Consider the following 13,467-nt stretch of genomic DNA (forward strand, 5'->3'; position numbering starts at 1 on the left):
ACACGGCTGTTACTCTGAAAGCTGTTTTTGAGAATGTGAGAGTAAAAAACGTTATTTTGCCCATGTTAAAACATCCTGGTGTCTTTTTCTTTGAGAAAAAGTACCCCATGGTTTGCAGCAGAGACTTGAAATTTGGCCAGAGGGTGGCCTATGTCAAATGTGCCTTTTCCAGTTCTTGTGAAAATCTGCCCAAATTATATAAGACTTGGAAAAATTGCAGTTTGCATATGCTCTGTAGAGACTTGCTAGAGCATAGCTATTTCCCAAAGATTTCATCTGCAGTGAGCATGCTGCAGTGACCAGGCAAGTCACTGAAACTAAACTTCTTACAAGTAGTCATTAATTGCTCAGTTTCTGGGTACTGACTTCAGACCCTGGCATCTGATTAGCAGAAGGCGTGAGCGCACTTGGTTGCAAATGAAGTCAATAGGAGTGTACTTTGATCACCAAAAGAGCTATGTTATGCTTCTTAATCAGGTTTTAGGTGTCTCAAATTGGGCACCCAAAATGAGTGGATACTTTTTATATTAATCTCTGTCATAGTTCCACATCTGTAAATTCCGGATAATACCACCACCTTAGCTCACAAGGGTGGTGTGAAAATAAATGAAAGTTTGTGAAGCATTCAGCTACTACAGTAAGTGCCATAGAAAAAGCTCATGAAAAAATTAATAATTAAGTCTTTAGAGTAGGGTTTGAATAGTGTGCAGTAAATAAGGCCTGGGGCCACACACTGAATAATGAGGAGAAAACAAAATATTGAATAGCTACTCATTTAGTGAGCACCATCCATTCTGTGCTCTGAATGAGTCAGGGCTCCTGTAGGGAGAAAAAAAGTATGTGATCATATCCTAGTAGTCTGTATCCTCATGCATACATACAAGATTGCACAAGCAACCATAATCCTGGCATTTTCTAACTGTTGACTGCTTGACTTGGCAACCTTCATGTCCTTTTAATGTATCTTGTGTATACAATATCTGTATAAAAGTGCTTATGTTAATTTAGCTTGTGCTGGTTCTCCTGATTGACATATATTGGTTTAGTCACTGTATACTGAAATAATTGCATCTGTACTAAGGCTTTTATCAGTATACTACTGTCGGTTTAAAAAATAAAATCACATCTCTAGCCGACATATCAATCTTGACGGAACTGTCTAGTATAGACTTGTCCTCAGTATTGGATTATGTATGACATTGTTTAAGAAAGAGGCCTGTGGCAGTTTGTGACATGTCTTCCCATTTAATATGTTTCCAGTCCTCCTGTTAGACGCCAGAGAGCGAGAAGGGATCGCCTGTCTCGACATAATTCCATTAGTCAAGACGAAAACTATCACCATCTCCCCTACGGACAGCAACAAGCAATAGAAGAGCCCCGAGCCTTCCACCCACCGAATGTATCCCCCCGTATGTTGCACCCAGCCGCTCATCCGCCACAGCAGAATGCAGTGATGGTTGACATTCATGAACAGGTGTGAGAATGTTGGGTGAACTCACTAAGGACGCTGATTTCTCTAAGACTTTCAAAAAAATCCAAGTAGTTGGCATTGAAGTTAGAACATTGTGGTAACTACTGCTTGCCGTTTGTTGTGGCAGTTTCTTTCAAGAGTCATAATGGTGCACTAGTTAAACAATAATAGTATACCCATTTAAATTTATTATAAATATTTTTTGATGTTTTTCTACATTTTCAAATATATTGATTTTCAGTTATGCTAATGAAGCATGAAAGGGCATACAAATGTTTAGCATATCTGGCATGTAAATACCTTGCAACGCTGGCTACAAGAGTGCTGTGTGAAAGCCTGTTCTCACTTTCAGGTGATGTAAATAAGAAGTAGGCAGCACTATTTTCCATAAATGTAAACACACTTGTTTGTCTTAGTGATTAGCTGAACAAGAAATAGCACTGGGTGGACTTGTAGGCTCTGAAGTTTTACAGTGATTTGTTGTTGAGTTCAGTTATGTTAAAAAAAAAATTCTACATTTGTAAGTTGCACTATCTTGATAGAGATTTCACTACTGTACTTGTATGAGATGAACTGAAAAATACTATTTCTTATTTCTTTTTTACAGTGCAAATATTTGTAATAAAAAATAATATAAAGTGAGCACTGTACTTGTATTCTGTGTTGTGATTGAAATCAATATATTTGGAAAATGTAGAAAACATCCAAAAATATTTAAATGGTATTCTGTTATTGTTTAACATTGTGATTAAAACTGGGATTAATTGTGATTATTTTTTTAATCTTGCAATTAATTGCGATTTATTTTTTAAATAATTTGACAGCCCTAATTTATATTTATTTCCACCTGTGTACTGGTTTGTTCCTGCTTGTTAATTCCCCAAGAGTGGGATCCAGACAAGCAATTCATGAAGGAAGAAGAGGGGCTTTTCAAGATAATTGCCTTTTATGGTCCGCACTCCTTGTCTCTAATTCTTTGGAGTCTTTACTGGAGATTTCTGATATAGTGTAAGAAACCAAGTAGTGGTTGGGGCCCTCTGTCTTTTAGACCCTCGGGTTTGAATGTTGAGTTCTAGTAGATGTTGCTGATTCCTAGCCCTGGGCATTTTCAGACCAGGAGTGTGGGTCCTTATTGGCAGTTACCTCAAAGCACCACAATTACAGGTATTTAACCTTTCCCTTTCCAGCTTTTAAATTAGCCTTTGGTTTTATCCACTGTTCTGTTACGTTTATTTTAGACATCGCTTGAGCTTTCACCTTAGAGTGGGAATATGCAGAGATGGTTATCTTGGGAGAAAAAAAATTATCTGCATTTTTTTTTCTTCAGTATCTCTGTGGAAAATCATTTAGCCACTCTTCCCATCAGAGTTTGGAAGATTGTTTAGCTACTTGTACATTTTTCCTTCTGATTTTAATTCGGTTTTATGTCGGAGTTTCTGCCTCCTTTTTGAAAGGAACTAATCTGAACACATGAAGGGACCCTACAGAACCTGAGATATACTGTTTGTGTCTTGGAGGATTTAATGTTTTGAGTTGAGAGTCCCCTCCCTGGCATTGTTCAGGAAGCACTGGTGTAAGCGCAGTAATCTGTTGAGGAGGATATTTTTTAAGAACAGGAATTACAGGTTTGTAACTTTCTTTTATACCCTCAGTGTAAAATGTGATTTTTCTGGTATTTAGGTGAAAGTTTGCCATTTTTAAATGGCAAACCATAACTGTTCAGAACCCTCTGAATTTTGTAAAGTAACAAAATTACTGAAAATTGTTTGTTTCAATGCAGATCCACCAGGGCACGGTCCCTGTCTCCTACACAGTAACAACGGTAGCACCACATGGGATTCCGCTCTGCACAGGCCAGCACATACCAGCTTGTAACACACAGCAGGTCCCAGGATGTTCTGTGGTTTTCAGTGGACAGCACCTTCCCGTCTGCAGTGTGCCTCCTCCAGTAAGTAGGTTTATCTAATGACCCAAGCTTTCATCTCCAGTGTGTGGGGTGGGCAGCCTGGAGCTTCACAGCTAATGTGGTTTTTCAGTTTGCATCAGAGAAATCCACTCGTCACTGGGGCAAAGTGTGGGTGTATAAGCAGACCTTTTAGCTTGATGTAAGGTTGCGTGTTTTATGCTTATGTACTTTTTTTCATAGTGGTGTAGTATTCTTATATTAACATGTTTTAACTAAAGTCAGAACTAGCTCCAGTCTCTGGACACTCATCCATAGCTTCACAAAACAAGTTCAGAAATTTGGAGGAAAGGGTTTTTAAAGTTAATCGAATAGTAGGAAGCCCCCTAAAATAATTGACAGGGTGTAAGAGGCCCCCTTCCCTCAGAGGGTGTGCGCGCATATACAAAATCAGCCCTTCCAGCACATCTCTAAAATCAATACTTTGTGTAAATATTAGCAAGATTTAAAAAAAAAAAGACTAAGACAGGCCAAAAGAGATCTCAATTATTTGGAAACACATTAACAAAGAAACTGTCAAAGCATCCTTGTTTATCTAATCACCCTGTATCTCCCACATTGCTGGGAGCAGAATAACTGACTTGCCGGGATAACTCTTTCCTGTCTCAGACCTGAAATGGTACGAAGAGTTCATCCAGATACCAGATGGGGATAATACCATCCAGCTACGTTACATGCATACCATCTTGCTGTCAGAGAGAGAAATATCATTATGTAAGTGCTGACAGTGCACTCTGTACTGTACAAGTAACAAATTAAGTAGATGCCGCCCTGAGGAGCTCACACAATCCAGAAAACTGCCTTTTCATGTGTGTTTTAAATAAGATGATAATGGAAAGTAACCATATTTTGTGTCTACACCCCAGTAATCCTTTGGGACATATAGAGTGGAAAGACACCTTTGTGTGTGCAGGGCTGCATTTCTCTCAGTACCAATTCTTCTGTACCAGTCACACTACTGAGCGCTTCTCTAGCCCCCACTTCTGTACTGATTCATTTTTTTTTCTACACAGTTAACTTTGCTTTGTTTCGCACTTCTAGAAGTTATGAAAATGGGGTGACTTAACGTCGTGGTTTAAGGTGTGAACTAACATTGTGTTAAGAACCTTAATTTCCTGAGTAAAGCGCTTTCCTGACTTCAGCGTTGATTTCTCAACTTTAACAATGCATAAATAAATCTTTGTATATGTAATATTTTTATGAAGTGTATATGCAGAAGCATATTGGTCCATTTTGCAACATTTTTTTAACATATGAATGTTGACAGCCCCAATTCACACCAGTATTACTTTTTTTTTCTTCCTTTTCAAACAGAATATTCATTCCCTTTCCAGCTCCTGTGTGCTTCAGGGGCTGTTTGAGCAGTGAAAATTGCTCATATAATTTGTAAAATATTATGGTTTTGATTCTCATTTACACTAAAGACACTCTACATTGTAAATTACATTCACAGCTATTTCAAGACCCTTTACGCTGCCAGAGCAATCTATTTCAGAAGCTGCTGATGCATCTAAGTTGATGGACCAGGGACAGCAGTTTTAATTCACTTTATCCAGACCCCATTCACTCCTCATTGGATATCTTCTTCAGCTTTCTGGCATTCTGTAGTTTTCAGATGCCTGTTGGTAGCACTTCGTCTTCATAGTTGTTCCTTTGCTGCGGCACCTCAATCCTATGCAGGGAGTGGGAGCTGTCAAAATTTAGGTAATCTGTTACATGGTCAGAGTGCCAGAGAAGCAGAGGGGAGAACTCTCCTGTCTATATAAATTAAGTCACAGTTTTAAGAGCTGCTAAGGAGCAACTGATTGGAGGCGCACACACCTATCTGCCTTCCCATTGAAGCATCTCTGGGTTTTATGCAGTCTCGTAAAACCCATGAAACAGCAGAGGACAAAGAGAGAGAAGTGCAGTTGGAAAGCAGCTACTACAATTAAAACTGCAGAGGAATTAATTTTCAAGGAACCCTCCAGAATGTTTCAAAATCTGACCTGGGAGAGCACAGAGAAGAAAATCTTTAATTGAAAAATGCTCAGAGTGGTGTAATCTGATTGGAGAAGCATCTCTATGGTCCCAGTGCACACACTGGGTGGAAGATAATTATATGGGTTTGGAACCATCTTCACTTAAACTGATTGCTGCCTTATCCATGACATTTTGTTACAATACTATTTTATATTCAAAACATAACAAATTTGCCTACAAAACAGTCATAAACTATAGTTTAATCTGCTCATGCGAGGGGATAACACCTCAGTTTCATCATGTGTATTCAGTTCAGTGAAATCGCTATATTAAAAGAATGTAACATTCGCAGGGAAACATGAATGTGAGGAAATAGTTGTCTGCCCATATTCAGCCCTGCCCTCTTGTGCTCATACATTACAGTAATTTTTAATCACATGACAGCATGATATTTCCACAAGACTGATCTCGCTCAGTGCTTATATTTGTGACCAATCAAAACAGATTGTTCACCTTACAATCACAATGTGTTGTCTGTCTCAAATTTCAGCTTTTTAGCTCCACCTGTAGATATTAGAACTGTTCCCAAAAAAGTTGTTGGTTTTTTTAAATGTTAAGTCGGCTTTTCATTGCCTTCATGTAAGAAATGACAGAACTGTGTTCGCATACATTTTTTTTTAAAAAATCACCTTTGGGCAAAGATGAGATCTGGAAAATTTTCAGTCTGGAAAATGAAAGTTTGACAGCTTCTGCAAGGCATTTGACTTGGTACCACATGGCATTTTGATTTAAAAAAAAGAAAATGATGCAAAATTAACATAGCCAGTTTTTAATCCATTTAATGTGTGCTAACTGAAAGATCTCAAAATGCAATGCAAAGAGGGAATCCTCATAGAGAGTGTGTGGTGTTTCTAGTGAGGCCCTGCAGGGATCGGTTCATTGCCCTATGCTATTTAATATTTTTATCAATGACCTAGAACGGGGTGGCCAACCTGGTACTGGTACTTGCCATGCTAGTGGCCTACCTACGCAGAGGGGGATATTCCCGTACTTGGATGACTGCCTGGTGAAAGCACCAACACTGCAGACAGCCATAGATACCACCCAACGTATGATAAAACTCTTCACCTCCTTAGGACTTTAAATAAACTTACAAAAGTCTACTCGAACAGATGTCCAATGCCTGGAATTCATTGGAGCGAACCCCAACTCCCTCAAAGCAACTGCCTCCCTTCCAACAAAACACTTTCTGACTCTACCACCTTAATCTCAACAGCGCAGAACAGCCTGCAGGTGTCTGCCAAACTTGCCTGCAACTCCTAGGCCACATGGCCACCACAACCTCTGTCGTCCAACATGCAAGGCTACACATGCGGTGCCTTCAAGCCTGGTTACGGACAAATTATGCTCCCCACAGGCACAGCATAAACAAATTCCTCACTATGCCCAGTGCAATCAAGGACTCCCTGCAGTGGTGGACCAATCCAGACAACGTCTGCAGGGGTGTGCCATTTCTGCAGAATCCACCAGTGCTCACCATCAGCATGGACGCATCCCTCCTCGGCTGTGGGGGCACATCTACAGACACATTCTGTACAGGCCCCCTGGTCTCCAGCGGAGTCCCAGCTTCATATCAACCTGCTGGAACTACAAGCGGTTCAAAATGCCTGTTCTCATTTTCTACCACTAATCCAAAACAAAACGGTACCGATCCTCACGGACAATGTAGCCAGTATGTTCTACATAAACAAGCAAGGGGGAGCTCAGTCACACTCCCTATATGTGGAAGCCATGTGTCTTTGGCAATGGTGCATCAAACACAATGTCCATGTTATAGCTGCCAGAACAACACGGCAGAGGACCTTTTATCAAGATCACTAACTTGGGGGACTAATATGAAGGGGAAAGGAGTCCAGGAGAGCTGGCTATATTTCAAGGAATCCCTGTTGAGGTTACAGGGACAAACCATCCCAATGTGTTGAAAGGATAGTAAATACGGCAGGCGACCGGCTTGGCTTAACGGTGAAATCCTAGTGGATCTTAAACATAAAAAAGAAGCTTACAAGAAGTGGAAGGTTGGACATATGACCAGGGAAGAGTCTAAAAATATTGCTCGGGCATGTAGGAATGAAATCAGCAGGGCCAAATCGCACCTGGAGCTGCAGCTAGCAAGAGATGTCAAGAGTAACAAGAAGGGTTTCTTCAGGTATGTTGGCAACAAGAAGAAAGCCAAGGAAAGTGTGGGCTGAATGAGGGAGGCAACCTAGTGACAGAGGATGTGGAAAAAGCTCATGTACTCAATGCTTTTTTTGCCTCTGTCTTCACGAACAAGGTCAGCTCCCAGACTGCTGCGCTGGGCATCACAGCATGGGGAGTAGATGGCCAGCCCTCTGTGGAGAAAGAGGTGGTTAGGGACTATTTAGAAAAGCTGGACGTGCACAAGTCTATGGGGCCGGACGCGTTGCATCCGAGAGTGCTGAAGGAATTGGCGGCTGTGATTGCAGAGCCATTGGCCATTATCTTTGAAAACTCGTGGCGAACGGGGGAAGTTCCAGATGACTGGAAAAAGGCTAATATAGTGCCAATCTTTAAAAACGGGAAGGAGGAGGATCCTGGGAACTACAAGCCAGTCAGCCTCACCTCAGTCCCTGGAAAAATCATGGAGCACGTCCTCAAAGAATCAATCCTGAAGCACTTACATGAGAGGAAAGTGATCAGGAACAGTCAGCGTGGATTCACCAAGGGAAGGTCATGCCTGACTAATCTAATCGCCTTCTATGATTACTGGTTCTGTGGATGAAGGGAAAACAGTGGATGTATTGTTTCTTGACTTTAGCAAAGCTTTTGAAACGGTCTCGCACAGTATTCTTGTCAGCAAGTTAAAGAAGTATGGGCTGGATGAATGCACTATAAGGTGGGTAGAAAGTTGGCTAGATTGTCGGGCTCAACAGGTAGTGATCAATGGCTCCATGTCTAGTTGGCAGCCGGTGTCAAGTGGAGTGCCCCAGGGGTCGGTCCTGGGGCCGGTTTTGTTCAATATCTTCATAAATGATCTGGAGGATGGTGTGGATTGCACTCTCAGCAAATTTGCGGATCATACTAAATTAGGAGGAGTGGTAGATACGCTGGAGGGCAGGGATAGGATACAGAGGGACCTAGACAAATTGGAGGATTGGGCCAAAAGAAATCTGATGAGGTTCAATAAGGATAAGTGCAGGGTCCTGCACTTAGGACGGAAGAACCCAATGCACCACTACAGACTAGGGACTGAATGGCTAGGCAGCAGTTCTGCAGAAAAGGACCTAGGGGTGACAGTGGACGAGAAGCTGGATATGAGTCAGCAGTGTGCCCTTGTTGCCAAGAAGGCCAATGGCATTTTGGGATGTATAAGTAGGGGCATACCGAGCAGATCGAGGGACGTGATCGTCCCCCTCTATTCAACATTGGTGAGGCCTCATCTGGAGTACTGTGTCCAGTTTTCGGCCCCACACTACAGGAATGATGTGGATAAATTAGAGAGAGTCCAGCGAAGGGCAACAAAAATGATTAGGGGACTGGAACACATGAGTTATGAGGAGAGGCTGAGGGAACTGGGATTGTTTAGTCTGCAGAAGAGAAGAATGAGGGGGGATTTGATAGCTGCTTTCAACTACCTGAGAGGTGGGTCCAGAGAGGATGGTTCTAGACTATTCTCAGTGGTAGAAGAGGACAGGACAAGGAGTAATGGTCTCAAGTTGCCGTAGGGGAGGTTTAAGTTGGATATTAGGAAAAACTTTTTCACTAGGAGGGTGGTGAAACACTGGAATGTGTTACCTAGGGAGGTGGTAGAAACTCCTTCCTTAGAAGTTTTTAAGGTCAGGCTTGACAAAGCCCTGGTTGGGATGATTTAATTGGGGATTGGTCCTGCTTTGAGCAGGGGGTTGGACTAGATGACCTCCTGAGGTCCCTTCCAACCCTGATATTCTATGATTCTATGATCACAAATGGGAGGTGAACACACAGGTCATCAGAGATATTTTCAAGATGAGGTGGTTCCCAACGATAGACTTCTTTGCAACTGCACAAAACTCCAAATGCCCCCAGTCCTGCTCCGAGCAGAACTCGGTTGACACACTCTGGGTGACACCTTCCTTGTCAAGTGGAGAGCCTCTTCCTGTATGCCTTCCAGCCCACCTCCCTCCTAGCCCGTGTACTCCACAAGATAAAACAAGACGGATCCAGAATGATCCTAATAGCCCCCACATGGACGTGACAAATGTGGTACCCTTACCTTCTCCACATGTTGGTCTGTCCCCCATGCATGCTCTCACTTCTGCCTCGGCTTCTATCTCAAATAACCTCCGTTGCTGCACAAGGTGAGTAGCTTTCTCATCTCTAATGGTGAGAGTAATTAACCATCAGAACAATTTACCAAGGGTCGTAGTTGATTCTCCATCACTGGCAATTTTTAAATCAAGATTGGATGTTTTTCTAAAAGATGGGCTGTAATTCAAATAGGAAGTAATTCAGGGAAGTTCTGCCCTGTATTATACAGGGCGTCAGATCAGAGCCCGTGCCTATATTTCTGCCCAGGGACACCCATCCTCAGGGCAGAGGTGATGCCTGGGTGGGGCATGCAGGGCCAGCCCTCTTCTCCCCTCCCGAATTTCTGCCCAGCAGGAGTGACAGGGCCAGGCCCCGGCTCCCTAACCTGGGGAGGCGGGAGAGCCCCGCAAGGAAGCGGTGACTGATGGGCTGGCGCTACATCCCGGGCCTGCGCCAGTTGTCCTGCCACTGTGACAGGGAGCAGAATGCTGCCCCCCACCTTGAGTGTGAGGCCGCAGGTACCCCCTCCAGACCTCCCCGACAGTACCCCTCCGAGTACACACACAGCTCTCCAGCACTCCTCCCCCCCTTGTTTCTGTAAATCGAGTGGGATGCTTTGGGGCTAGTTTTTAAAGTGATTTTGGGCTATTAATGCAGTAGAAATCTGGCAGCCATGGTGCCGGTCCCTGGGACACCTGACTCCTCAGAGTGCAGGGCAGAGGCTGGGGGCTGGCTGCTGCTGAGACTCACTGCCAACTTCTCCCCTCCTCAGACAGGCCTGGGCTTAGCAAAACTGCCACGGAGCTTTCCCTGGGTAGGCAGGGCACAGCAGCGGAATGCAGGGCTCCCTGGCCATGCTGCAGAGGAAAGAACACTCGCACCTGCTCTCCTCAGCATCCACAATGCCTCTCCCCTGCTCACCTCTCCTGCACAGCACTGACTCCTGCCGCCTCCTCCCAGTGCACAACTGGCTTTAGCCCTCAGTGCCCCATGTCTGTCCCCCGCCTCTCCTGTGGAGCTGGCTCTAGCCCTCAGTGTTCCACAACAATACAATATTTTTGTATTAATATAATGCATATCTGAAATAAACAGCTTTAAAACTTAAAAAAGCTTTAAAAATCCGGAATTACTATTTCCTCATTGCCGGAAAACATTGCTAGATATAAGCAACTGGAAAAGGCCTATTAGAATGGAAATGGCCAAGCATCTTTATTTGTAATGGTCACTACACACTCCAGCTTTAATATGTAAATATAATAACACAAAATGAAGTAAAATAGTCTGAAGTGACATGTTTTCTCAGTGTATTGTGAGGTAAGCTATCAAGATATTGTTCTCAATAGTGAATAATAGTGGTTGTGTGTGGATAAGATCAATATTCATAGGTTTTAAGGCCAGAAGGGACCATTATGATGATTTGTTACACAGGATGTTAGACTAGGCATAGAACTTTACCCAGTAATTCCTGCATCAAGGCTGTAACTTCTGTTTGAGCTTTTCTAAAAGCTTGCAGTAGGTATCTAATATTTATTTAAATGTCGTCACTGAAGTCTGTTTTAATATGCTTCAAGAATCTCCACCAAACTGTTGTACCATAGTACTTAATGTTGTAGTATATAAATTAATCTTCGGTTAATTCAGAGAACCAATCCTCAATTTATGGTATACAATAAAATTTCATTTGCAGAATAATAACCTCTTACCACAATATAAGGCTTTGGGCTGCCACGTAAATTGCATTGCAGTAGATGATGGTGAATAGTCAAGGACAGTTAATAGTACATTTCAGGGGGAACCAAAATTAAGCTCAAACTAATCTTCTGGAGTATATCAGCCTCCAGTAAAACATTGATTTTTGGTGGGTCATGACCTACACAAAACTTGACAAAGGTTAGGCTGCTAGAGTACAAAGACCACTTCCCATCATGCTGACCACTATTGTCTCATGTTCATTTGTACTCCCTTGTCCCTAGCCATCTGTTTCTTATCTTATACATAGTTTGTAAGCTCCTTGGGACAGGGACTTGTCTCTTCTGTGTTTGTACAGCACCTAGCATAAAGAGGTCCTGGTCATTGACGAGGGCTTCTGAGCACTATGGTAATACAAATAATTAGTAGTAGTAATAGAGTGAGGTTGATTACACCTCCAGTACTGGCATTTGCTCATAAGCGACATCTCTTTACCACCTGCAGAGTCAGTATTGTCAATACATACAGTGTATTGGGTGTTGACATGACTCCTGGGCCTGCAGAGGTGGAAGTGTGTTGGCGGCAATGTACTGAGCCATTGGGGACTGATTCATGGCACCTTCTAGCAGTCCCCCTCTAATCAGTAAACAAAGTACTGTTTGTTTTGCACATATTTGTATTGAGGCAGAACTGTCAGTCGCACAGCACTTATTCACTGCTGTACTGAAAACCTGCTTTTCCCCATTTTTAGGTTCTCCTTCATGACCTTGCCTGCACAGAGCCATACTGCAGGAGTTGTGTGTCTTGCCATGGTACCTTTTTAAAAAGCCGCTGGCAGTTCAGGGTGTATATGTGCTCCTTTAGCCTTGTATTCTATTGTGCAGGGGTATGAATACTGCATCCCTTTCAAGCTGTCCCTCAGTTCCTCTCTCTGCCATCTAGAGCATTCATAAAATGTTGTAAAAATTGTATGTAAAAGTAGAAGGGTTTTTTTGGTAGTTTTAAAAACTTCCTAGTTTGATTTTATTGCAGTTTTCTTCTTTCTGACGGTGGCCTCCGTTAACATAACAGCAGAGCACCTCAAATCTTGAATGTATTTATCCTCACAGTACTTCTGTGAAGTAGGGTAGTACGATCATCCCCATTGTGCAGATGGGGATCTGAGCCACAGAGAAGCTAAGTGACATGCCCAAGGTCATGCAGGAAGTCTGCTTCCTGTACATTTCTGAAGTCCCAGACTGTTGCCCTGGTCCCTAACCACCGATCGTCTTTCCTCTGGGACAATGCTTCTTCCAGCAGAAAGACTGGATTTTGTACCCAGCGCTCAAACTGCTTCACTTGACAACATGACGGGTTTCTAGGTCAAGGTTACTTTCTTCTGTTGGAGTGTGAAGAGTCCAGGACCCCTTTCACTAGGAAGTGTTATGCTTCTAAGTGCAATTGGTGTTGAAGAGACTTCCTTTTCTTTGATGTCTTGGCAACAGTTATGACTTAAGAACAGGAGTACTTGTGGCACCTTAGAGACTATCAAATTTATTTGAGCATAAGCTTTCGTGAGCTACAGCTCACTTCATCGGATGCATCCAATGAAGTGAGCTGTAGCTCACGAAAGCTTATGCTCAAATAAATTGTAGTCTCTAAGGTGCCACAAGTACTCCTTTTCTTTTTGCGGATACAGACTAACACGGCTGCTACTCTGAAACCTGTTAGTTATGACTTTAGTTATGGCTATTTCTGCAAACAATGTTTCTAAGAAAGGGGTGGCTTTTTCCATTCCCTGGCGTAACAAGTTAAAGGATTTTACAGTCATGACGCTTCCCATCTGGAAGCTTTCTGATTCCTGTGACTTGAATTTGGTTTCCACTAAAACTACCAAGAGTCTTTCTGAGTCCATAGGACCTTGCTCTCTCTACCTTAGGACTGTCTTAGGACTGTCTGCTCAACCAGAAGAGTCTTGGAGCTGAATTCTGATGGTTGTCCTACCCTGTGTAATCTTCATGTCTGACTCAAGGCCCATATTTTTCCAAAGCCCCATAGCCATACTGAGGGAAGTGAAGTCACTTCCCGTGGATATCAA

At 42.8% G+C, this 13,467-nt stretch overlaps 1 protein-coding gene across 7 annotated transcripts in view; it reads left to right on the forward strand.

The window, feature by feature from the left end:
• RNF38 (ring finger protein 38) overlaps positions 1–13,467 on the forward strand; it is a 196,247-nt gene that overhangs the window by 150,928 nt on the left and 31,852 nt on the right. For all 7 annotated transcript variants that reach the window (XR_012159143.1, XM_073345754.1, XM_073345751.1 and 4 more), the window contains 2 exons: positions 1,261–1,474; positions 3,252–3,419. Coding sequence is in view for 6 of the 7 variants with exons in the window: in XM_073345754.1 (XP_073201855.1) it covers positions 1,261–1,474; positions 3,252–3,419 (382 nt within the window). In the remaining variant the exon portion in view is untranslated. The remainder of the gene's footprint in view (positions 1–1,260; positions 1,475–3,251; positions 3,420–13,467) is intronic.

The sequence above is a fragment of the Lepidochelys kempii genome, chromosome 5 (assembly GCF_965140265.1).
Source record: "Lepidochelys kempii isolate rLepKem1 chromosome 5, rLepKem1.hap2, whole genome shotgun sequence".
NCBI classification, from domain to species: domain Eukaryota; kingdom Metazoa; phylum Chordata; order Testudines; family Cheloniidae; genus Lepidochelys; species Lepidochelys kempii.